Genomic DNA, 27140 nt, shown 5'->3' with positions numbered 1-27140 from the left:
AAATTTAAAGAGAACCCATAAAAGATAAAGTTTCATTCATTCCTGCGAGATGTTACAGAATGACACGGAGATGCTATGAATGACTGAGATCATTCAGACGTTCTTCTAGACTCTTAATGAGTCCCAAGCGATCATTTCAAATGTTGTAATTCTCTTTTCAAGGTTCAGGACTTGCTTGCATAGCCAGCGTTTGAGCATTACACGACTCTCCTTTCGTCTCTGCTAGGTTACAGCATCATTGCATTCATACATTTATTGCAAATAAGCATTCTTTCTAAGCACTTTTTTTCGAAATCTGTTATTATTTTGGTGAAGATATTGTGTGGTATTGTGTGAATTTACTCATTGTTTGTAGCCACTGCTAATCTGAAGAATCTTTAAGAAAAATTCAGTCAGTTCCAATGAGTCATTTTCCTGACTGTACACTTTTGTCATTTTCATACAAGACAAGATTTGTGGTCATTGAATCGTTAACAGAATTCTCGTAAAAAGACTTTTGCTTTAAGGTCATATAGCAACAAACAAGAAGTAAATTGCTGTAGAAAACAACCACTTACTTGTTACAGAAACCTGGAGTGCTCACTCCGTACAGTACATATACACATGCATACATAGTCTTACACACGTAGTTCAGCTCAGTGCTGCAAAACAATAACAAATAAACTCAATTAAAAGATTTTCTGTGGACAAACAACAGCTCAGCTGTTTGCAATGGCGGCAGAAATGTCACGAACAATATTATATGCAATGTTCAGTTCACAAACAAAACCTTTTCCTCAAAATCAAATGCGTTGGTACCCATAGAACATCTTCGAAATAATGTGAAATAACTGAAATATTCAGTCAAATCGAGTGAATCTGCAAACCCTGACAGAACTTCACAGTGGTCAGAGGGAAAAACCTAAGGCAGACCACAGTGTTGTTCATAAGTCAGTATGCAAAAAATAGAACAAGAAAAAAAGAAAAACAACCCGAGGATGGTTCATAACATTGTTCAAATGAATAAATTATGTTCTGGCTCATCATAGAAAGTGATATGTTCTGTGAAATGTGTTTATTAAAGCTTTCACTCAGCTATTTTTACATGCTGGATGTACAGCACCATGTTTTCAAAAGCATGAAGTTTTCATTTTCACCGTTTGAAGCATCTTTCCTGAATGTTTTATTTCACATTTGGCACTCAACACGTCTCTGTCAGAGAGTTTTAGTCTCTGTTCTTGAATTCAAGCTGTGGTTTACACTCAAGACTACAGATATGAATGACCAACAAAGCCAGCATAATGTCGGTTTGCTAGTTTCTCTGTACTGTATTAGTCCTTGTGGGCGTTTGATTAGAATTAGAAAGTGCTCTCCCAAAAGGAGAGATGATTATTACAAACCACGTGAGGTTCTTGAGAACTTAAGCCAAGAATCAGATTACGCATTAACTTGCATGATATATTGCTCAAGAAAATCACTGAATGATTATTCTCCAGTAGATCTATCTAACCCAGGGGTGTCCAAAGTCGGTCCTGCAGAGTTTAGCTTGCTTCAACACTCCTGTCTGGAAGTTTCTAGTATGCCTAGTGAGACCTTGATTAGCTGGTTCATGTGTGTTTAATTGGGGTTGCAGCTGAACTCTGCAGGACAGTGGCCCACCAGGAGCAGGATTTGACACCCTTGCAATAGATCAACACATCTTAAAAGGTGCTGTATGCAATTCTGTTGACAAATACCAATATTTGTTTGCTGACATTTAGGGAACATGCTAAGGTCACATACTTGCTTTTCTGAAAAAACTATTATTTTACTTTGAAATGTACAAACATACTTATTTTTTTTGCATGTCTGTTTTTGTTTTAGTCTGTGTGATCCCGCCCGCTGCCAATTTACCCAATAGCATTTCGACACTCCGGGTTCTTATGAAGTATGAAATAACAGCTATTAGTAAAACATAAAATAAATGATATAATCAGATTAATACACTAATGGTAATTATAACTTTACCCTAAACCTACCTTTCCATAAAATTAAAATGTGCTGTAGTTTCATATTTAAAATTCTTTAAAAACATCAGGATGATTTGTTATGTTATAGATCTGTATACCTAATAGTGAAGCTTGAAAGTGAGGAAAGTGAATCAGAAGAAGAGCAGTACTAGTGATCACATCAGCGAATCCAGAGGGAGGGGCTCTGATGACATCATAGGGGGCGTAACAAAGGGGGCGTGAATTGTAGCGCTGCGGGACGCAGTCGGACACACTTGGAGAAAACCCTCTCCGATATTTCGAATTTGGACTGCAGTACCCATTTCAACCTCTAGCTGTCAATATTACATACTGCACCTTTAATTTGCAGGATTTCCAGAATCCTAACAATATTCCCCATTTCGACCTCAGAGAACAAAATTGAAAAAGATAGTTAAAAATAAGAAAAAGTCAAAATTACGAGCAGCTGTGAGATATAGTCACAATTATGAGAAACAATGTTGTGAAAAAAAAGTCACAATTATTAGAACCAAAAGTGACAATTGTAAAAAAAAAAAAAAAAAAATGAAAAAAAAAAGGGGGTTGGGTAAGTTATTCTAAAAAAGTAAATAATTACTAGCTACTAATTATACTGTATCTTCAGCAGTGTAATTAGATTACTGTACTAATTATTTCCTAAGAAAAGTTTTGCATTACTTACTACTGTCTAAATCCCATATCATCCTCGACCAGTTGAACGATACAAGGATAGACATGAAACTGCTCTTTTTATTCTTTAAATATAAAAATGCATAAATAATTCTTGAACTGACCAAAAGGGAGTTTACAAAAAAATTTACATTCAGTAAAATCCTTACTTTACTTTTGAAGGGAAATGAATAAGTTACACCCAACACTGGTTAAAATTCTGAGAAACAATGTGTGACATATGAAATTGTTATTCTAAAAAAAAGTGGCAATTGTGAGATATAAAGTTGCAGCTGAGATATCCGGCAAAGTCACAACTATCTTTTTTGCTTGATTTTAAAATTATTTTATTTACTCTGAGGCAGAAATGGGTTTCCATAAGATCTGTTTAAAAAAAAATAAAAAAAAATAGTTTGTTAAACATTTGATGGGGTCTTTAAGATCATTCATCAATGAGTTTAACCATCAGGATCACTGGTAGACTATGACAAGATAGGATGCTCTGACCATCAACTATCACCACTAGCATGAAAATAACTCTTCAGGGTCTCGCTCTAAAGGACTCTCTCATATGATATCACCTTATTCTACAGACCACTCTCCCACCCAGTTCTTAACAGAACACAGCCAGTCTGTCTATTCACAATGAAAACAACAGGTCAGACAGATCTTTGCATCAACCTCAGCCATCAGAGGCACCAGCAAGATCTTAAGGACACGAAACAGAAAAATGCCAAACTACACTAGAAGGATTTTACCATCCAAAATAGAAATACTAGATACTTTTACGGACTTGAGCAGGTCTCATATCTATAGCAGCGATACATATACAGCATTTTCATGAAATATCTATTTTCGGAAATGTATCTCCACCGGCAGAGAAAAAGGCTCAATATCATTTATCTTAAAAGACGAAAAATGAGGGGAAAAGCGAAAAGGAAATAACACAGCGGTTGACATGCGTAACGCTCTGACATGTACACCGAAGCCATAACATCCTCAAATCTCACTCGTCTGACCTCACCCATCACTCATGTTTTCCACCCGCAAGGGAGGAAGCAAAAGAGTTCATTATTCTAAGCCGAGACTCCAAATCAGCCTGGCATCAGCACAATACCGTTAGCATGAAATGTCATATATTTCATGTGAATTTGAGCACAGAGATGGGGGACGTGCAGGCTACAGTTACCTCCACCCTTCACTAGCATAAACAGCCCAGTATTTACAACAGCTCAGACAGGAAGCACAACACACCCACTGACCCACGGCTTACAGCGGCACGTAACGGTACATGCGGCAACAATAAGTGAGCAAATGTCCCCTCAGAGTCTCTAGGAAATGGAAACTTTGTGAAAACATTGTCAGTGATTCTCTTGCCAGACATACGAAATCAAAAGTGATTGTATTCACTGATGAAAATACGATGACTCAGACATTTGGGGATGAGATCGGAAAACATGATTGAAACTCGCCGGTGGACGGGCTCGCTGAAATCAGATAAGAGCAAACAGTCTTGTGAGGACTCTCATGTTTAAAATGATGTAGGTGTGAAAACAGTACCAGAGGGGAAATGTCAGTGCATGTTCTCTTTTGGGCACTCAGCACACACACACAATGTAATTCCATTTACCACCACTAGAGGCAGTGGCTGGATAGTCTGCATAAACATGAGCAGGGCTGATGGTGGTACTGATGATTGGTGCCGTGAAGAGATGAGGGGTGCTTTTTCTTCTTCTTCTTCTTGCAGACACTTTCTTCAGATTCTTGTCATTATCTTCCTCCTTCCTCGGTTTTATCCCTCTCTGTTTCTCCGTTCGCATCTGCACCTCCTCCAGGTATAGAAGAAGTGGATTTGCTGTAAGGTGGTAAAAAGAATAAATCAACAAAATACACTTTCTTGTGATTTGGGCAATAGTAAAATATCAGTAGCTGTTTAGTTTCAGCATCTGAGCAGAAAAAAAAAAAAAAAGTGAAAGAGTGATGAAGAGACAGTATTATTTTGCAGTACATTTCAGAATACTTAAAAGGATCACCCAAAAATCATACTTTACTCACCCTCATGTCATTCCAAACCTGTATTTATTTATTTATTCATTGGAACATAGAAGATATTTTGAAAAATGTTGATAACCAAACAATTTTGGTCACCTTTGACTTCTATAGTCTACTCAAAATATCTTCTTTCATGTTCCACAGAGGACAGAAAGTCATTCAGGTTTGGAATGACATGAGGATGAGTATAACAGAATTGTCCTTTTAGGGAAAAGGACCTGTGATCTATGTTGCTGACCTCATGAATATGCAAATTAATGTAAATTCATGGTTTACAGCAGTGTAATTTTAGTATCACTTAGAGTTACTATTACAGTTTTTATTAATAGTTTGAATTGGTTTTGTTTTTATATTTTCCGTTTTGCTTTTAATTTTAGGTCAAGTTTTAGTAATATGGTTGTGTGGTTTTGTCATTTGTATTAGTTTTTCAAATATGTCTAAGTTCTTATTCATTTTATTTTGGTTTTAGTTTTAGTTATTTTAGTACATCAAGTTAAACTAAATGAAAATGAGGAATGGTTCCTTGGCAATTAGCTCAAATTAACGTTTCAAAGTAACATTTTTTTTATGGTTTTAGTTCGAGTTAACAATAATAACCCTGTTAAATGTACAGTGTGAAATCTCAAAATCTCAGTAACCATGATACAGTATGAACAGTGTCAAGTGCCAAAAAAAAAAAAGTGTCAAAAGCCCATATGTTTGTGGATATATGCATACTTTTCGTTTCCGCTCTGAGTGATGAGTCTCCTGCAGGTTTCCATCTGCACATCCAGTCCTCTCTTCATACTGCACATCTCCATGTACTCGTGAAGATGGCGGTTCATGTCTGACTTTGCTGTGGCAAGTTCCAACTACAGAGAAACAGATCGCATCAGACCAGGCTGATGGGCTTCCATACTTACATTTATATGTACATTTATTTTCTTAGCACTTTTATCCAACATATTTAACAAGAAAATAGCAGAACAATGCTTTTAACAGTGTGTATAAAACAAATGATTCATGACCGACAGAACTAAAGTACTGTATTATCACAAAATTGTGATATTATTTTGTGATAATGATTGGCTGACAGTACATTATCTCACTCAAAAGTTGTGTTATAATCTGATAAAGCATGAAATTTAAGTAAACTATCCAAACTTCTCACCTCAATCTGGTCAATAGTCTCCTGATATTCCTTCTCCCTAGACTGAAAAAGACATTCAGTGTCCTTAATCACCTTCTCCAAACTCTCCTCCTGTCCAGGCAGAAAGAGAGAGAGAGAGAAATCCCACAGGCACATTATCTCACTGCAGAAGCACAAGCACTCACCAGCAGATGAGATTTGACCAGAGGGAAAATAAAATACTAGATTAATGACCCCGTAGATGGAAAACTCTAAACACTTTGAGCTTTCCATGAAACGCGACACACTTCCAGCCCGCATCGCATTAACTAATGTTTAGTATCGAACCGCCCCCCAGCAAACCTGACTGAGTACCCTGACCTAGATATGAGCAGTGTGTGTGTGTGTGTGTGTGTGTTTGTTTGCATGCGTCCTTTGAGTGAAGCCCATGAATGGATGACCAGTAGAATCCTATTCTCCTTTGGACACTGAACAAGTGTGTGAACCTAAGCTTCATTTTGTGTAAATTCCTCCTGGATTCTATTAAAGATGCCCTCCCTTTGAGATGAACCAATTACCACCAGTTTACCACAAACATTAAAAAACTCATGAAAAAGAATGTGAGATGGATAGAGAGACAGACAGGAGGAGAGGGAGAGAGAGCCTACGGAATGAACAGAATGGAGAAAGAGGTAGAGTTACCAAATGACAGGAAATATGGAATGATATGAATTATGATATAAAGCAGACAGCATAATGCTGGGTAATGCTGAGAAGAAAAAGGAAAGCTAACTGGAAGTTACGGTAACACTTTATTTTGATGCTCCACTTTAGACTTTCTAATAATTATAAGAAACTTTGCAACTATATGTCATCTAACTCTCAGTGGTATATTAGTAGACTGTCTGCTTAAAGGGATAGTTCACTTTGAAATTAATTTTTGATATGTTTTAGCTTACCTCAAGGGCATCCAAGATGTAGGTGTCTTTGTTTCCGCAGTAGTTTCAATTTTGATATTTTTAGGTCAAACCGTTCTTGTCTGTCAGTCATATAATGCAGGTCTATGGTCACTGTCTCAAAACACAAGCACAGAGTCCAAATTAAAACAATTCCCCATGTCCAAATGAAACAATTCCCCATCATAAGTACACATTGATGGCCTAAGACACGAAACGAGCGGTTTGTGTGAGAAAACGAACAGTATTTATATCGTTGTTATCTCTTGAAAACAGCACACGTCCAAATGATCTGACGCGCGGGCGGGTATAGATATATACATAGATGTCGCCTTGGCTACTGCAGTTCATTGGAACGAAACCGTAGCCAAGGCGACATCTATGTATATATCTATACCCGCCCGCGCCGTCAGATCATTTGGACGTGTGCTGTTTTCAAGAGATAACAACGATATAAATACTGTTCGTTTTCTCACACAAACCGCTCGTTTCGTGTCTTAGGCCATCAATGTGTACTTATGATGGGGAATTGTTTCATTTGGACGATGGGGAATTGTTTTAATTTGGACTCTGTGCTTGTGTTTTGAGCCAGTGACCATCGACCTGCATTATATGACTGACAGACAAGAACGGTTTGACTAAAAATATCAAAATTGAAACTACTGCGGAAACAAAGACACCTACATCTTGGATGCCCTTGAGGTAAGCTAAAACATATCAAAAATTAATTTCAAAGTGAACTATCCCTTTAATATCTGCTAACACTTTATTGTAATGATTCACCAACACACATTCTGCTGACTAAGCAACTATGCAGCTGCATGTCAACTTATTCTAACCCTAACCCTACCAGTCTACTAATACCCTGAGAGTTAGTTGACATGTAGTTGCAAAGTTACTTATATGTGTGAGTGACACACACAAATACTATATATCTACAAACATTTATGTTATGTGCAATTAATCGCGATTAACCGATTTGACAGCACTAAAAATGATTTCTGTAAAAAGGCTCAGTTAAACTCTTCTCAGTTAAACTTGTTGTAAAGATGCTTGTGTTAATTTACTGGAAAACAAGACAAAATACTGAGTAAGAATATTATTTTTTACATGAATAAATTAATTTAGATTAATTAGATTAATATTAGGAAGTAAACATGATATTCCAAGAATATTTAGTAGGTGCATCAATCAGATTTTTGGATTATAATCAAAAGTCTTCAAGGTCCTTTCAATAAATTATGCCTCTCATGTGATTTTGACAGCACGTTTTTTAAATATTATTCATTTTATTGTACCTACTGTACTTTCAATTGTATGTTTTATAACACTCCACTTACTCTTTTGTCAGTTTTGATTCATTATTATTAAGGAGGTAAAAAGCATTATTTTGAAATGCAAGAATTAAACAACTATGTGAACCAGTCAAAATGTAACGAAGGCTTTGTGAAGAAGCTGTTATTGAAAGATGAGATAGTGACAATTATATTGGACCTGCCAGCAAATAATCAGTAAAGCACTGCCACTCATTTTACATGCAAAAATGTACAATCATAACAGAGGTCATTTACATAGAACTGTTATAGTTACAGTAGCAAAAACAGCCCGTTTAATTTTAAGTAGGAAAGAAGGCGGAAAATATTTTAGTTTAGTATTTATATAATAATAAGTGAGTCAAAAATATTGAAAAAGAATGTATATGATATGGACCCTTGAATTCTTAAAAGGCTTTTAATCATGGGAAAGTTTCTAAGTGCATAAATAAATGAGGAAGTAGTAAGAAATAATGTGCATTCAAACAAATATCAACCACATATAAACCATATGACCCAGTGCACTAACCTCGCCCTGATTAGTGTCCGTTGTTAAAGTGCATCCTGGGAAATCCTCCCACAGAAGGAGCGTTTCCTCTGTCTCTTCCCAAGCCAGAGAGTCACAGTCATCCTCAAACTCACACTCACGCCTGGCAAATACACAGGTAAGTCGTTACATTAGTCATAAACAAACAAGCAGTTCTGACCAAACATTGCAAGGCATTTCTAATCGCTCACAGTTGGGTCAACATTCTCTGCATCTCTTCATTGATCTGGAGGGTTGAAGGGGTGCACACTTCATCTTCTCGCGCACCATCACTCTCAGAGGTGCTGACTGGCTCATCTGTCTCGCTGCCATTGGCAGGTTGCGAGGTTTGTTTACGGGCACGAGAGGTGATGGCATTTTGAGGACTGGGAACCTGGGATAGCAAGAGAGAGGGTTAGGTCATTAATAACTTTAACCTCAACACTTTTGACCCAACGTATACGCACAAAAAACATTATTGGTTCGACCACTCCCTCTTCTACTCTACCGAAAACGCAATACACATCAGTTCTCTGTGCCTCATACACTATAGCAGGCATCAGCAGAAAATCACAGCAGCTGAGTCAGAGACAGAGAGGGGGCTGGGATGTTGTGTGAATTACAAGCGTGCAAGATTACACGATACATATTTATGACATTCATTGCAGAAAATGTTCTTTTGGTGTTCCAGTAAAATGACTGAAACTGAAAACCATATCACCTGAAAGAAAAAAAAAGGGTTTATTTGAGAAGCATCAGGCATTTAAGCATAAACCTCACTAAATTTCGTTAGTGAAAACAAGACTAGTCAATTCAAATTTATTTGTATAGCGCTTTTCACAATACTTAAAAATAAATAAAAAATAAAATAATATCCTAGTATCTTCATACCTTATAGTTGCATTTATCAGATTAGATCTTAGACTTACATTTTAGGATGATACATGCAATTAAGCAGTTGAGATTTGCTATAGTATATATTGCTTAATGTGTGTGTACTGTATGTACGCTGATAAAGTTGGATTTGGACAGTGCCGGTCCTCCCTATATGCAAAGTACGCAAGTTGTGTAGGGTCCCGTACCACCAGGGGGCCCTCTTGCTCACAAAGATTAATTAACGACTAGGGATGCGATAGTTTCAGTTTGATTTTAGCTTCCAACGATTATGAAAACATGATGCCGCATTACGTCCTTTAAACGTTCTTCCTACGTAACATCCAAATCAGTGAAATCATGTAACATGACTTGTTAAATACAGTCTCCTTAAAAAAAAAAAAAAGTATATATATATATATATATATATATATATATATATGTCCCCGTTGTCCCGTCTGTTTTGGGATTGAGTTTTGTTTAGTTGTGCTCTTGTAAGTCCTTTGTCTTTGTTCATCGGTTGCCATGGTTTTTGATTTGCCCCCATGTGTTGCACCTGTGTCTTGTTAATTATGTCGTCTAGTCCCTACTCCCTAGTGTGTCTCTGGCTGCGTCCGAAATCCCATACTCCCTTAAGTAGGTACTTATTTTGAATAAGTATTTTCTTCAGGACCACTAAAAAGTTTTTTTTTTTTTATATAGCATGAATGTGTATTGTATGAATGTAATCCGAACGTACAACATTCGCCATGTTGTCATTATCACGTGACCTATCAGTGTCAGTTACGTCACTTTACTGCCACAAATTCTCCCGTGGCCTCACGAGATAGTAAAGTGTCCATCGTATGCACACTTCAGAATCTCACCGGAAGTAGTAGGTCATCCGGGTACTTTTTGCCAACTCTATTATGAGTACTGTGAATTCGGACATACTTCTTTTGTCACATACTGTTTTTCATACTACTTTATAGCAGGGAAGTATGTGAATTTGAATGCAGCCTCTGTGTATTTATAGCCCAATGAATAGTGGTTGTTCTGTTTGCCGTGTTTTTGTTTGGTCGTTTTGAGAAGTGTGTACCCGAGTTTGTTTTCACTAAAAGAACTGCTTGTGAATAGATTCAGCCTTTTAATTTTCCGTTTTTGTTCAACCCCTTGCAGACAATAACAGTTTCTACTGTATTTATCATCAAATAAATACAGCCTTGAGCATAAAATTCTTCAAAAGCATTTTTAAAATCTTAACATCCCCAAACTTTTGAGCAGTATTGTATATTACATATAATATATAATCAAGGTTACGAAACTGGGAAATTAAACATTTCTTAAGCACTTTATTATTTTAGTTAACTTACATTAACAGTGTTCAGGACAAAGATTGCCAGTGGAGCTTAAAGGGATAGTTCTCCAAAAAATGAAAATTCTCTCATCATTTACTTTCTTCAGATAAACACAAACAAATATTTTTCAGAAAATAATCAAGCTCTGTGACTCCATATAATGGAAGTGAAATGGGTTAACAGGGTGAAAACCACACACAACGATCATGATGGTAATCCAAACAACCTGAGTGTGTTGTGAAACTCGCGTGAGAAGTGACAATCCTCTGTGTTTCCACATTACTTCTCACGTGAACTTTACAACGCACTTACATTACGTGTCACAATGTCCCTCTATAGAATGCCTGTATGACAGTAGACAGAAAGGAATGATTTATAGTTTAAAAAACGTTTTTAAAAATTAGTATTTTTCTTACACACATTGATTCATCAACTGAGGTCATATGGATTACCATTACGATCGCTGTATTATTTTCCTAAAAATCTATCTGGAGAAAGAAAGTCATATACATCGGGGATGGCTTGAGGGTGAGTAAATGATGAGAGAAATAACAATAATTTGTTTATTGTAATATTTGTATACAGCTTTTCTTGGCACTCAGCGCTTTACATGGAGGGGGGTGGGGGGTAATCTCCTCGATCCACCTGGATGATGCGACGGCAGCCATTTTGTGCCAGAACACACCAGCTTATTGGTGGAGAGGAGACAGAGTGATGAAGCCAATCAGTGTATATGGGGATGATTAGGAAGCCATGGGGATGGACAGAGGCCAATGGGCAAATCTTGCACCTACTCCTTTTCGAAGGACATCCTGGAATTTTCAATGACCACAGAGAGTCTGGACCTTGGTTTAACGTCTCATTTGAAGGACTGTGTTTGTTACAGTATAATGTCCCATCACTATAAAGGGGCATTAGGACCCACACAGACCCGAGGGTGAGCGCCCCCTTCTGGCCTCACTAACACCTCCTCCAACAGTTAACCAATAATTTTCCCAGGAGGTCTCCCATCCAGGTACTGACCAGGTTCAACCCTGCTTAGCTTCAGTGGGCAACAAGTTTTGGGCTGCAGGGTGATTTTCATTTTTGGGTGAACAATCCCTTTAAATGTGTCACACAACAATAATGATAGCATAACATAGAGAAATCAGGAAGTGCAGATGTTTGCGTGTGTGAATACCTTAAAGATCTTGATTGGATCTTCACAGTTTCTTTGTTGGGCGACATCACACAGGCGAGCTGTGATGTCAATACGTCTGCAGATGTCCATGTCCACTTTCATGGCCTTCTCCTGGATCTTACTATCCAGCTCCGACAGGTTCTGTAGGTGTACAGATTTGTGTGGGTACATGTCATTTGAAGCAAGAATAATTAGATGATTAATAACTCATTTCTATAAAGTACTATTTTTAGTATTCACGGCACTGTAGTTTAAGATGATGTGAAACTGAAACTGCAATGCTTTGTCTTTTTTGGCACACAATGATGAAAACTGTGATGTTTGTGTTTCTTGGACTCTAGGCTAACAGCTAATGTGTGTATGGAACTCATTCTCAAAAACAAGCTATTTTTAACACTTTGAACTGTGTGATAAATCTTTTCTGGGAAGAGCGTTTGATACAAAGTAGGGTATTGTCTGATTTTCAGATAAAACACATCAGAAGATAAAAAAAAAAAAGTGCTAATTGTGGAAAGTGGGAAAATGTGTGTGCGTGAGAGCGTTTATGAGAACAAAAGCACAAAGCTCATATATTTTCCTTAAGTATTTCTACAGAAAATAAGATGACTGTGGAGTGCTATGAATGTAGAAGCTGCTATGAATACACTATCTGTGTATTCATCCACTACTGAACACTACTGTTCTTGAGCTCGCCAGAAACAAACCTCTGAGTGTGTGTGACTTGCTGATTTAAACTCTAAATGAGCAAAGTAATGAAATCAAATGGCTGCTTAGACCAAACATGAATTCCTGTTCTGGTCCAGGCCGGTTTGTGCTGCTCTGGGACTGGTCAACCAATGCATTCTTGATAATTCAGTGCCCACTGTCCAGAACCCACTCACTGTTATTGCATTGAAATATAGAAAATATATATGAAAAATAGAGTGGTGAAGGGATGGCATATTTTTTGTAGGCCAAAGTAAATGAGTTAGCCCTATCAGAGATTTAGCACTTCTGGTTCCATTGTCCCAAAGTCAATGTTTTTTTTTTTGTTAAATGTTTGAAATAAGGTCTGTGGTGAACACAAGCTCAAAATATTTTCAATATAAAATACATCAGTAATATTCTCTTGTGATTTTCAACGCCATCAGCTGAACAGTAAGCTACTCACTAGTACGCTTTCACAGCCTCACTGTGTTTATAATCACGCTCTTGCAAACTATTATAACTCAAGCTTTCCGGGGAAAATGTTTTTAAACAAAGGCTGAAAGAGTTGTCGGAAGCCTAGGGTGTTCACAGTTGTAGTTCGGTTCACTTGGTCCGGACCATAAAAAAACCATTTAGCCCTGGTCCGTAGCATTCACATTGGCATTTTAACACCGAACCTAAAGGCATAGGGATACATTCACAACCTGATTGGTCAGCTTTTATATATTTTGGGATGGAACTTCTTGTTTTTGGCATGCAAAACTATGCTGTGTGCTGGGATAAATGCGATCGTTGTATGTGCGTAGCCCGCCTGCATATAATGGTATTTTGACCATCTGAGAACTCGTGAAGAGCTTATAAAACGTGTAAAGGAGTCAAAACAGCGGCAGGAATCCCTCCATCACGCACACAAACGAAGAGCTGCTCAAGGAGACGCGGTTCTGATGCTTATACTGAACTGTGATGGGAAAAATCGCAACTATGACGAGAAAAAACAGGTATTCTTGAGCATTCTGTCCTTTTTAGGGTTGCATCTTGTGAGATCAGGTCCCGGTTTTGGTTCGTTTACATGTCTTTGGTCTGTGTTGCATTCATATTTCATTCGAACCACACCAGAGTTCGTTCGGAAGCGGACAAAGACCATTCTTTACAGGGGTCTTGGTCCACTTGTTTGGTGTGCACCAGGGTTGTGATGGCAGCGTTCACACTTATTGAAATGAACCACACATGAACCACATTGAAGTCGAGAGACTGTGGTGTATATTGTTTATAGCCTACGTTTAGTGACTTCTGCCGATTGTGTTTACGTTTCAAAAATGAAAAATTTTCACAGAGAAAAAAAAAAAATCACAGAGCTTATTTTCTGCAATAATCCAAAAGCCAAATTGGGTCCAATTGGGTTTTTGTCGAGGGAACCAGGGTAATCTAACTAACAAAGGCCTACAAAAATATGTCATTACTGCAGCACTCTACAGAGTAATCTATCTATAAATTACAGAAACGTCTGTCTGTCTGTCTGTTATTCGCATATCTCTCGAACCGTTAGTCCGATGGATTTCAAACTTGACAGGTGTCTCGCTACGGGCACGAGTAAGTGCAGTGCCAAGTTTGACGTTGTTTGGATTAGAAATGCAAAAGATATCGGTAAATATATCTGTAAAAGAAGCCCCAAGAAGGTTGTGGTTTAAAAATAAACATTCTGACATAAACACTCTGTCAGCTACACTGTTTACTTCTGAATATTTTATTCACGGCCATCATTTGTAGTGGCCTATTCACAAACTGTTTGCTCAAGTGTAGCATTTTTTCGGAGTTCACTGTGTATCCTGCTCCCTGAATCGTCACGCACACTGAGTGAGCACGGCTGGCCACTCCCCCTCTCACACTGCACACTGAGTGAGCACGGCTGGCCACTCCCCCTCTCACACTGCACACTGAGTGAGCACGGCTGGCCACTCCCCCTCTCACACTGCACACTGAGTGAGCACGGCTGGCCACTCCCCCTCTCACACTGCACACTGAGTGAGCACAGCCCAGGACCAGAGACAGAGAGGGTCGAAGAAAGCAGCGGAGCTTAAGTAGCGTTTCTCGGAGTTCACTGTATGTGTAGTCTGCTCCCTGAATCGTGTAGTTCAATTTTCCGCATTTATTGTATGTCATTATGTCAGTATCAGTATTTGCTTTCTACCATGCACAAATAAAAATGTCACTGAACTTTTGCTGTGTAATTGTAACAATGAGCACTCAAACACACCAAACCAACAATTACTAAAAACACACAAAAAAACTGATTTTGCACGGGCATTTTGCACTAGTTATTACTGAAATAATATACTTTAAAAGCATATACTTAAGTGCAAACTGAATGCAATATTTTCAGACAATTATTTGATTGTTAACAGCAATTAAATGAAAAGAGATATTAAATATATTGAATCTTTATTACATTCAATTAGCTGTAATTTAGAGTGTTTCTTTGACCCACTTGCAGTCAGCAAGTAGGACTTAAGTACATATTTGTATGTAATTTCATAATTACTTATATTGTCTTCACAATATGGTTAAAGTGTATGAATGAACTGCCGAATGTGCTGACAAGAATTGATGGTAAATTAAAATATACTTTAATGCCACACATTTATAATAATGAAATTGCAATTTAGTACATTTAAAGTATATTAACTTTTATTCATTCATTTTATATTACCTGCAAGTTTTTTTTTAAATATATACTTTTAAGGTTTTAAATATACTTTTAAGTATATATACAAGTACACATTCAATTCACAATTTTTGTATTATGTTTTATTGTGCACAATTTTCCATAAGGGAGTTTGACAAGAGGTTTGGAACGACATGAGGGTGAGTAAATCATATAATTTTCATTTTGGGTGATCATTTCCTGTCCTGTCCAGTGTGTTTGAGGCATGCATTTGTTGTTTGAGTGTACTGAGAGTGTGTTTTGCTTCTCACATTGCTCATGAGTCCTTTAAAGAGCACGAGTTCAGCTTTCAGCTGTTGCACCTTGAGGCCCAACTCATCCTGGCATTCTTCACTCTCCTGTAGGTCCTACACACATAGACAAATGCATATCCATTATTATTATTAATAAACAATTCATTTTCTGTACAAATAACACATTTTCTTGCCAAAGTCATCACAATTTTACTCATATATTCCAAAAACTCAACTTAACTTCATATCTAACAGAATGACAATACTGAACCACACAGAACAAAAATTACATACTGAACATTGTAAACAATTATTTAGAAACTGTAACTTATAATTAATTTACTATAGAAGAGCTTAAGAACACAGTAATATTGACAGTTATTAATTTAGACAGGACAGTAATTTATTTTATATATTAAAATCTGGGTTAAAAAATTAAGTTAAGAATAATCAATGTAGTTCTAAGGCTGGTTCAAGACTAGGTTTAACCTAATCAATTGAAACTAAGAATTGACACTAGATTTTAGATATTAAAGTAACAGAGATAAAAAGATAACTTTTCAATTAAACAATAATTGCTATCATCAAGTATTATTCAGCATTTATACTGTAGATTTTTTATATAATCTATTACTAAAGTAAAACTGCGTCTAAACTGCATCTAAGTAAAACATCTAAACACTGACTATTTCAATGTTTTGCAGACTCAAGAGCTTCTCCTGAATCCAAGTTCATCCAAATACTTGATCCCAAAGGTAAAACATGCCAAAAACCTCAAACCGCAGACAACATCATTTTCTTGATCTGTTTACTCAGTCTCCAGTGATGTACTGTACACTACTGTTCAAAAGTAAGATTTTTTTGAAAGAAATTAATACTTTTATTCAGCAAGGATGCATTAAACTGACTAAAAGTGACAGTAAAGACATTTAAAATGTAACATTAAATTTTTTTTAATAAATTCTGTTCTTTTGAACATTAACGTATTCTGAAAAAAAAAAGTATCATGCTTTCCACAAAAATATTAAGCAGCAACTATTTTCTACATCGATAATAAGAAATGTTTCTGATATGCATAAATCAGCATATTAGAATGATGACCGCTTTGCACAGGAATAAATGGCATTTTTTTAAATCTAAAAAAAAATCGAATCTTATAATATTTACGATATTACTGTATTACTGTTTATTGTACTCTTGAGCAAATAAATGCAGCCTTGGTGACTGGTGAGCATTAGAGACTTTCAAAAACATAAAAAAAATCTTACCAACCACAACGTTTTGAATGGTAAATTATTTAAAGACTTTGTTTAACATTATTATAGTGAAATAAATCAAACGGGGACTAAATTAAAAAGTTGTTAAGACATGGAGGTTGCAATGGAAGATAAATGTGGTAGACGCAATTAATATCTATAAACAACCAGACAGCAACATAGTGTCGCCCAGATCCGGCCCACATCTAGTACGCGTGGAATCCACATGTACCAGATGTGGCCCGGATCTGGGCCGACACTATGTTGCTGTCTGGGTAAGTAAAGAGGTTTGGCTTGAAAAAGTGTTCCTCACCTCCTGTAGGTCATTCATTCTCTGCTCCATGTCCATTCTCATGGTGTATTCCTCTTCCCATCTGAGAGGAGAAAACAAGAACATCAGGACCAACAGCAGAGCATGACCCAACAACAGGAACTTTTCGATTTAGCTAGCCTAAAAATTTGAATATCACATCAAGTAAAATAAAAAAAGAGGTCCATACGACTCGTGCAATACATTTAAAGCCGCAGATTAGGGGCTAGATTTACTAAACAGGGCGTGATCAACTGACGACGCGCAAATTAAAGAACACAGATGCAGCCGGATCATTTCCATAATGACCAACGCAATCTACCAAGAGCAGCGCAAATTAGCGTAGGGTCTTAAACAAACAGAGCCGCTGATAATCAGGTGCGAGTGATCTACTAGCAAAAGGCTCAAAATGGGTTTAGACATGCTTAAAGGGATACTCCACTTTTTTGGGAAATAGGCTAATTTTACAACTCCCCCCAGAGTTAAAGAGTTGAGTTTTACCATTTTCGAATCCATTCAGCCGATCTCCGGGTCTGGTGGTACCACTTTTAGCATAGCTTAGCATAGATCATTGAATCGGACAAGACCATTAGCATCTCTCTAAAAAAAATGACCAAAGAGTTTCGATATTTTTCCTATTTAAAACTTGACTCTTCTGTAGTTACATCGTGTACTAAGACCGACGGAAAATGTAAAGTTGCGATTTTCTAGGCTGATATGGCTAGGAACTATACTCTCATTCCTGCGTAATAATCAAGAAACTTTGCTGCCGTACCATGAGTGCAGCAGGCGTAATGATATGACGCAGCGCCTGAAAATAGTCCCCAGCTCTGTAACTTCCAACGTGACCGGGACTAAGTTTGTCTAACCTATCAGACCTATTTTCAGGCGCTGCGTCATATCATTACGCCTGCTGCACTCATGGTACGGCAGCAAAGTTTCTTGATTATTACGCAGGAATGAGAGTATAGTTCCTAGCCATATCTGCCTAGAAAATCGCAACTTTACATTTTCCGTCGGTCTTAGTACACGATGTAACTACAGAAGAGTCAAGTTTTAAATAGGAAAAATATCGAAACTCTTTGGTCATTTTTTTTGATGGTCTTGTCCGATTCAATGATCTATGCTAAGCTATGCTAAAAGTGGTACCACCAGACCCGGAGATCGACTGAATGGATTCGAAAACAGTAAAACTCAACTGTTTAACTCTGGGGGAGTTGTAAAATGAGCCTATTTTCCCCAAAAAGTGGAGTATCCCTTTAACAGGCATTAAATAATGGCACAAATACCAGTAAATTGACAAGCACAAACTCTCCTCCCATAAGTTTTGCATCTGAAAGGGAAACTCCTACAAATGCATATGTTTAAGGTCAGACGCAAAAATAACCCTGTCCACACCCTTTTCAGCGCAAATTTTTCACTGCGTGTTTTTAATAAATCCTGACAGTAGTTTTTTAACACCAAAAGAGGGTTTGCGCTGGAGCAAGCTGTTAGTAAATCTGGCCCTAGATCGGCTATAACTTTAGCCATGGTTTACTGAAAATCTTTCTACCGTAGCTCTCTCTAGTGCATTCAAAAGAAGTGAAATCAAATCTTTAAGTGAATCAGGTGATCTGGTTCACAAAACTGGTCTAAATGATTCATTTACAATCTGACTGACTCAATGATTTAGTATGTTTCGCACACAAAACTATCACATAACTTGAAAAGACTTAGAATATAGTGCACATATTAAAATAAAAGTCATATGGAGCGTAAAAAGGAGCGTTACATCCTTTTTGGAGTGTAAAAACTCCAGCCTCCATTCTTTGTAATTGTATGGACAAAGGCAACCGATACATTCTTCAAAAGTTCTCCTTTCATGTTCCACATATGAGGAGTTAAAATGGCACAAGGGTGAGTAAATGATGGCATTTTTGTGTAAACATCTGTTTATGCTAATATAAAATCCAAAGCAATGCGAGACAATTTGATATTGCTCTTGTAAATCAGGAAAAAACTAATGCAAAACATGTATTTTTCCCGTAACAGAAGGTACATTTGTGTGTGTGATCTTCACACGCAAGTGTTTTTGTTTCTGTGAGTATGCTAGCTCAACTTAAGTGCATCCATTCAGTCCTTTTAAATGATCCATCAGCCCAGTCAGCTCTACAGTAATTTACTGTGTGGCTGTTCAACAGTAATATTGTCCAGTGCAGTAGTATAGTGTAATGAGGTGGAACCCAACAAGCCCTGTCCTTATGTAAGATCTACTTAACATTCAAAACATTGCAGCAGCCTCTACATTTATTAAACATCCTCACTGGACTGCAAGGTTAGTTTGAGACCGTGCATTACTGCCAATTCAAGGTGCAAACATTCAATTATTACAGAGGAGAGTGACAGATAACGCGAGCGACGTGAGGAGAGAGGGTGGAGGGAGAGAGCGAGAGAGAGACTGCTTCTCTGCAGCCCGAGACCTTGTGTGTGTACTGCAATGCAGATATAACGTAGATCACCGCTGCTGGATGCCATGGCTGTAATAGAGCGGACTAAATGAGACAAATGATACAAAATGGCAAGTGTGCTCAGCCTCAGATATTTTAATGTGAATTTAATATGCTTTTTATTGGACCAATAAGTTTCCAAAAGAACATGTAAAAAAATGTCTATCCTTCTACATTATCGTTCATAGGTTTAGGGTCTGTTAGATGGTTTAATGTTTTTGAAGAAGTCTCTTATGCTTATCATTTCCCATTAAATAAAAGCTGAATTTTCAGCATCATTACTCCAGTCTTCAGTGCCACATGATCCTTCAGAAATTATTCTAATATGCTAATTTACTGCTCAAGAAGAAATGTTTCTTTTTTTCAATGCTGAAAATAACAATTGTGCTGCTTAATATTTTTGTGGAAACTGTAATAAAAAAATTGTAGGATTATTTGATTAATAGAAATTTAGAACTGCATTTACTTGAAATATATATTTTTGTCTTTACTGTGACTTTTGAATGAAAATAATAATTTCTTTCTTTCTTTAAAAAAAAAAACTTTTGACTGATAGTGTCACATATAATGCATTAAGAGAAAGATATTTTGTTTCATGTAATAGTGTTATTTTTGTGAATCAATGAATCGACTCAAAATTCAATTATTCATTTGCATCACACATCACTCAAACATTTTCGTTAAAATATATGTTAGTAAATGTTGATGTTTATGACTATGTTTTGTTATAATTATGGATATGAATTGTGTGCTTTCAACTGTTCTGACCGCTTTTGGTATGAATGGGAATGCTGAGCCAGGCCCCATTACTCAACATCACTGCATGACCTCCCTGATGCTCTTGAGTCTAAAGAGAAGCAAATCCCTGCATCCTTGTTTCAACATCTACTGGAAATCCGTCCCTGAAGAGAGGAAGCTGTTATTGCAGCAAAGGGAGGGATTTATGCTTTTGCCAATCTTTTGAAATTAAATGTTTAAGAAGACAAAAGGTCAGGCACTGATGTTGAGTGATGGGACCTGTTTTGCAGTTCTAATTAATCCCAAAGGTGTTCAATTAGGATTGGTTGGGAATCCAAAATCGATTCCAATTACGGAATCAAATACTTGTGGTCAGGAATTGGATACTTGTTATAAAATTAAAATGTTGAATCCTCTTATCGATTCCTTTGTGAGCATTTCAATATGACTTTCTGTACTGCGCATAGCCGCATACATTGAAAGTAAGCTCACAGAAAACATGATGATAATTTTTTTTTTTTTCTTGGGACAGGACAGTAGAGAGTTGACAGGAAGTGAGGTGGGAGAGAGACAGGGGATGTGATCGGGAAAGGTCCACGAGCCGGGACTCAAACTCGGACCGCCCGAGCGGCGATACATGTCGGCGCGCTGACCACGAGGCCATCGGCGTCAACAAAAACATGATTTTAAAGGTATAGTGGAGGATTTTCTTTTTCCGGGTGGATCATCAAGACTATTGGTCCTCCTAGTTGTCAATCATTCTGGTGATATGTTTACGTAAGGCCGTCGTACGTGCTCGTCCCTAGGTAGTTTTCGCATTCTCCGCATGCGCACTTTCAGGTGTATATGTGTTGTGAGCTACGGTTTCAGCCATTCATTGAAGCTCGCCGTTCTCACCGGGTTTTTTCAAAATGTCTGAGGGTCGCAAGAGAAAAAGTGTCTACGAATTGTATGACAAGAAGAGAAAGGCCTCTGAAGAAAGAAACAAGACCAGAGTGTTTTTGGGAGAATATTTCACACGCTGGCGTGCGCTAAAAGCACAGGTTGGGCTTCCCACTGATGCCTCAGTCGCGAAGTTTCTACTCGACAGGTAAAGTTTGGCATGCTATTTGGAGAAATCCATTTAAAATCACCGCTAGTCAAAGTTAATGTAAGCTATGATTAGCGATGCTAGCACTGGCACAAGTCACGCACCACGCAGACACGGTAAACAACTCCGGTGGCGAGTCTGACATAGAGGAAAAAGTGCAAATCTTCTTTTGGAAAGTAGGCTTGTATGAGCCATGCCGACAGAAACTTGTAAACAGAGCATGCACGAGGAGAACTAGGCTCGTGCATGCTCTCTCGTGCACACGTTTAATAGGCGTTCCCTCTCTGGAGCAGGTAGAGTGTTGCGCATGTGCATTTTTTCAAAAAGTGGAGAGGGGCGGTTCTTTTCTAAAATTCGGGAAAATCCTCCACTATACCTTTAAACCATTCAAGCGCGAGACGACTTGTTTTCAGTGATGCAGGCATGGGTAACTATTTTGGATCTGTGCAACTCTTAAAGTGACAGCAGCCTAATATTCCTGCTGCCGTCTCTATAATGTCACTAATCAAACAACAAAAGACAAAGAGAAAATTCACTCGTTCTTAACTGAATAAGTTTTGTAACTATATTTGTAATGTATATTTTATGAATTCAAATTTCAATCTGAAAAATTTCAATCATATCTTTGTTCAGTTGTATCTATTTGTTGCGATTTTTATTTGTTCTTTTTTAATTACAGAGTGTTTATTTGGTATGGTATTTTTAAACCACAGGCAAATGCTCCTTGTGTAAGTGTTCCTTAGCCTGTTGATTTTTGATCATGATATTCAGCTACAATTAAATGTTTTGCAATAAGACTAAATGTGAACGATATCCGAGTTTTTTTTTTTTTTTTTTACCTTATTGGAATCGAAATTAGGAATCGATAAGAATCGGAATCAATAAGCAGAATCGAAATCGGAATTGGAATCATTCAAATTCAAATGATACCCAACCCTAATTTGGATACTAAGTCACAACAGACATAGCGAACAATTTCTTTATGTTCCCTGCTTTGTGCACAGGTCAACTTCTTCACTAACCTGTTTTGCAACACAGAATTGTCTATAATGTCACTATTAGATTTGTTTTAGAAAGGGGTGCCAACATAATTTTGTCCATACACACTACAGTTAAAATGTTTAGAGTAAGTAATTTTTTCTTTTATTTATTTACTGTACACATAACATTGATCAAAAGTGACACTATAATGTTCATTGATAATGTTACAAAAGATTGCTCTTTTAAAATAAATATTCTTCTTTTGAACTTTCCATTTATCAAAGAATCCCGAAGAAAATGTATCACAGTTTCACCAAAAATATTAAAGGGTTAGTTCACCCAAAATGTTTAATTATACCATAATTTACTCACTCTCAAGCCATCCTAGTGTCACATGTTTGGTCATCTCGAGTTCCTTTGTGTTTCCCCTGTGACCTAGTTTTGCTGTGTTCTGATTAGTTCATTATTCCCACCTGTTGTCTTGTTAATTATCCCATTAGTCCTTGGCTGAGTCCCAATTCGCATACTATCCGTCCTAAATAGTATGCGAAACTAGAATTAGTGCGTCCCAGATCGTAGTATGTTGAAATGAGTATTCCAAAGATACCCGGATGGTCTACTATTTCCGGTTAGAATTCCGGTTAGGACAATAATATTGCCCACAACCCATTGCGTGCGGGAGGGAGGAGCTTTGTGGTGATGTAAACATGGCAGCCGGATGCAGCAGCGGAGATGCGCCCTCAGTTTTTAAGTGTAAGAATTCAAACGTTTAACCCTAATTAAAGTTATATTTAACCACACTGAATGAAATGAAATGTAAAATGTTTTGTTAACAGTCGCGGTGTCCGTAACTAGGCAATCACGTTCTCGTTCACATTGCATGACGTCATCGAAGTATGTCCCAGAACGTGCATACTCTTTTGCTACACACTCAAAAGTATGTACTTTTTCCTCACAAAAAAAGTACATACTTTTAGGTCGTAGTATAAGTAGGCGAATTGGGACTCAGCCCCACTGTTTAAATACCCTTAGTTTCCTTCACGTTGCTGTCGGTTGACGTATGTTCCAATGTGGAAACCATGCCTTGGTTATTTTTAACATGGTATTACATTTTTTAATCTGCTTGGTTGAAACGATGGCTGAATCTTTTTTTTATCACAGATAGATAGAAAAACACTTTAGAGGATGAGAGCCACAGACAGCGAAAGTCTGCTTACTAAATTAGAAAGACAAAGCAGAAAATAAATATAGACAAGAAAGTCTGAAAAGAGCTGAAAGCATTACCAGAGCAAATGACAAAGCAGTCAAATGGAGAGACGCTGAACGATAACATCTGTTATGAAGCAGGCGGTTTTAAGACAGGGAGCCAAAATGACTTTTGTGCTTTTCAACAGTGTTTTCACCTGTCCTGATGAGTCAACAGACGGTAATGAGTTTGCGATCTCACGGTCAGTTCAGCCCTATATGAAACTGCTGTATGTGAAGGACAGCAGGTGGAATGCGGCGCTCTGGCTTCTGCAGGTTTGGACATAAAAAGAGCCGTGGGCCTGACTGAATACCACCATTTATGAGTAACACACATAATTTCCCCTCCAGCTGATTCTTATCTTCTAAATACTGTACATATTATCTTCCTTCCTTTTGCTTCTCAACTCTAGCTTGGCAACTAACAAAACCCTTTGATATCAATAGTTAGGGTCCCTTTTAAAGTTCATTTATCTCCACCCATCCTAAAAACCACCTCATATTACCTTCACAGATTACTAAGAGTAAATGTATCCCATATATTTAGCAAAACTCCATTCAAAAATCGCAGATTGATTCAAATAACTTCAGCAGCCGTGGGAAATGAGGACATAGAGATATGTCTTCACGTCTCTGCACATGACTGCCAGCAGATGATTTATGCTCTATTTTATCTAACAAAAGTTGCAAGTCTCAACTCGGTCTCACTTTATTTTATTTTTGTACAAATTCCACTTGCAGGATGGCTAGTTTTTTTTTGTTGTGGTCTTGAACACCTGCAGGTTCGAGAGTTGTCAGGTTTGAAAAGTAACCCATGCAGGAAGAGCAAAGTGACTGCAGCCTGCTCTGCATTGAAACAAGGTTTGTGCGTGACTGGTGCACAGGTTATCAGAGGTCAGTGCCAGACAGGTTCCCCTCAGCACCAGAGGGGCAGGACATTAGAACATGCTGAAATAGCCCAGAGTACAAGAAATAAAGTTTTGGCTTAGACAATACAACAGACTGGATTGTCAACAGTAGCTATGAGTAAGGTGCGTGGGATAATGTTTTGATGCAAATTGACCCGAGTTCGTATCCGCCTTTGCCAAACTCGCTCTACTCCTTTTCTCCCTTTATTATCACATATTAAATCGGAAAGGCATTTATTTTCAATAAAAATGAAGAAAGGTTACTCTTTATTTTAAGGTGACATATTTACATTGTAGCCTACTCAAATAAGTACTGAGCAATATTAAATAACTGTACTTACTACTGAGTTACGGTTAGGGTTTGGTATAGGGTTAGTTACTTGTAATTATGCATAATTTACTGTTATTACTATAGTAAGTACATGTAGTAGCGTGTAACTACGTCAGCTTACAATAAAATGTTTCCTGAAGAAAATATTCAAAAAGTGTCTAACTTGTGCTTAATAATAACGTGTTTATAGGTTATGGTTAGGGGTAGGTGTAGGGAGGGCTTTATTGTCCCAATAAGGCGCAACCATTTAATCATTTTAATAAATATAATTAGTCCTATACTCTATGTTATTATTGTATATCGTTAATTGTACAACAACAGTGAGGTGCAAATTTCTGCCACAATTTTTTTGTATTAAATAGCATCTAACTACTATTTACAGTTAATGCTATTTTTACAGTGTAAATATAATTTATCACTATTTTCACTTAGCCTATTGTAAATAGTATCTATTGCTATCTAAATTTAGTGTAAATAACCGCTGCCAAAACTATTTGGTATTTAAAGTTAGCAGCACAAAATATGAAGAAAAAATTGTTTCTAGATCCCCGGAGGTCATTCAAATTTGCAACCATGCCCCAAAGCAATCATGACTCTCTAAACTCCTAAAACAAAAGGAAGACTTTGCAGCAGAGGTTTGTCATAAGGGCCACACACAGAAACTTTTTCTCATAAACAAACATTCAGCCATAATAAGCATCTATATTATCTCTATATTCACCTTCGCTTGTACTCATCCCTCTCCCTTTTGATTTTGGCCAGGACGTTGTAAAGTGCTCTGATCTCTGGGGTGATGGTGTCTATCTGGACACCCACGCCGTCCGGGTGGACCCACGATACTCCAGGGCTAGTGACCCGAGTCTCTGACCCGCTTCCCAGTTTACGAGTGTGGTTGTAGGACCAGATAGTGCCCGGGAGGAAGCGAGGAGGAGGGTTGGGAGGCGTCCCGATGCCAACGCTGCTCACTTGTGGAGTATTATTAGAGTTATTGGTGTTGGCCGAGGCGGGTTCGGTGGTGGGTGTTGACAGACTAACCGTGATGGTTGGGTTTCTGTTGGTGTTTAGGTCAGTTGTGGTCTCATCATCAGCTTTATTGGGCTCAAGCTTGAGGACAGTCGTAAGAGAAGGCATAAACAATGTAGTGGGTCTTTTGGCAGAGTTGTTGGTGTTTTGGAAGGACAGAGACCCAGGCCGGACAGCAATAGGCCCAATAAACCCAGTCTGGACACCAATGTCTTTAGTCTTTCGGTCTTCCACGCATCCACCCGCATTATTGCTGTTTAAAGCCTGCTGAAGCTGTAACTCCAATATCTTATTGCGTCTCTCCAGTTCATGCACTTTAGCCAGAAAGCATCGGAACCGCAGGTTGAGGGTCTTCAGGACGCTTATATTTGATCCCAGGTCGTTCCTCAGTGCCATGGCTGTTGGTGGAGGAGGTTGGGACCAGTGGAAGGATGGACTGAAGTGCAGGTAAGAGGATGCAGTAAGGTCAAATGCGTTTTGAGAGACGCCAGCAGGGCCGTGTTGTTCTTCGAGAAAAAAAGAGGATGGGTCAGGAGAACCGAGGACAGCAGCCTCGGGGAGTAAACCGGAGGGAGAATCGGGATGACCGGGTCCTTCTGGATTCTGATGCTGATGGTGCTGCTGCTGATGATGATGATGGAGAGGAGAATTCATGCTACGGTACGGAAAACTGAAGCGCTGCAGATCGGGCATGAACACCAGCTATGTCTGACTTCAAAAGTCTGACGTCAAAATAATTAACGGCTTGATTTCAAAGGTCAATAGTGTTTAGCGACCCAATGACACGGCAATGTCCACATTTAACTCGTTAAAGCCTTATGTAACGAGATAAGAGTATTACAGCTTGCGCGTGAATGCTGAGTAAGGATGAATAGACACTGATGGAGACGACGCGACTCTCACTGCAGCAAGCGATAAAAGCCAACAATGTGGAGTAATTACGGAAGCACGCAATAGCTCTATTCTAATAAGCAAAGTATATTGTAAAAACGTTCGCGAAATACATTTAAAATAGGTCCAAACGAATGTCTTGTGGCTTCCCTGCCTGGAAACCTGAATACACTTGAGTGCTCGAGTCTCTGCAGCGCTTCAGTAGCCTACGGACAATACCGTAACATCAGCAGTAGCTGT

The 27140-nt window shown here is 37.9% G+C and overlaps 1 protein-coding gene across 1 annotated transcript; it reads right to left on the bottom strand.

Annotated features, from left to right (window-relative positions):
- Positions 1–1748: 1748 nt before the first annotated feature.
- Positions 1749–27080, bottom strand: iffo1b (intermediate filament family orphan 1b). Its single transcript, XM_084385582.1, has 9 exons — positions 25708–27080; positions 17211–17271; positions 15660–15755; positions 12000–12140; positions 8822–9003; positions 8613–8733; positions 5857–5946; positions 5424–5557; positions 1749–4509 (listed from the first exon to the last, which is right to left on the bottom strand). The coding sequence occupies exons 1-9, from the start codon at positions 26700–26702 to the stop codon at positions 4425–4427; spliced, it is 1905 nt and encodes a 634-aa protein (XP_084241708.1). The 5' UTR covers positions 26703–27080; the 3' UTR covers positions 1749–4424.
- Between the last annotated feature and the right edge of the window lie 60 nt (positions 27081–27140).

The sequence above is a fragment of the Rutilus rutilus genome, assembly GCF_951802725.1.
Source record: "Rutilus rutilus genome assembly, chromosome: 17".
In the NCBI taxonomy this organism is placed as follows: domain Eukaryota; kingdom Metazoa; phylum Chordata; class Actinopteri; order Cypriniformes; family Leuciscidae; genus Rutilus; species Rutilus rutilus.
This window is presented reverse-complemented; position numbering and strand designations above follow the sequence as displayed.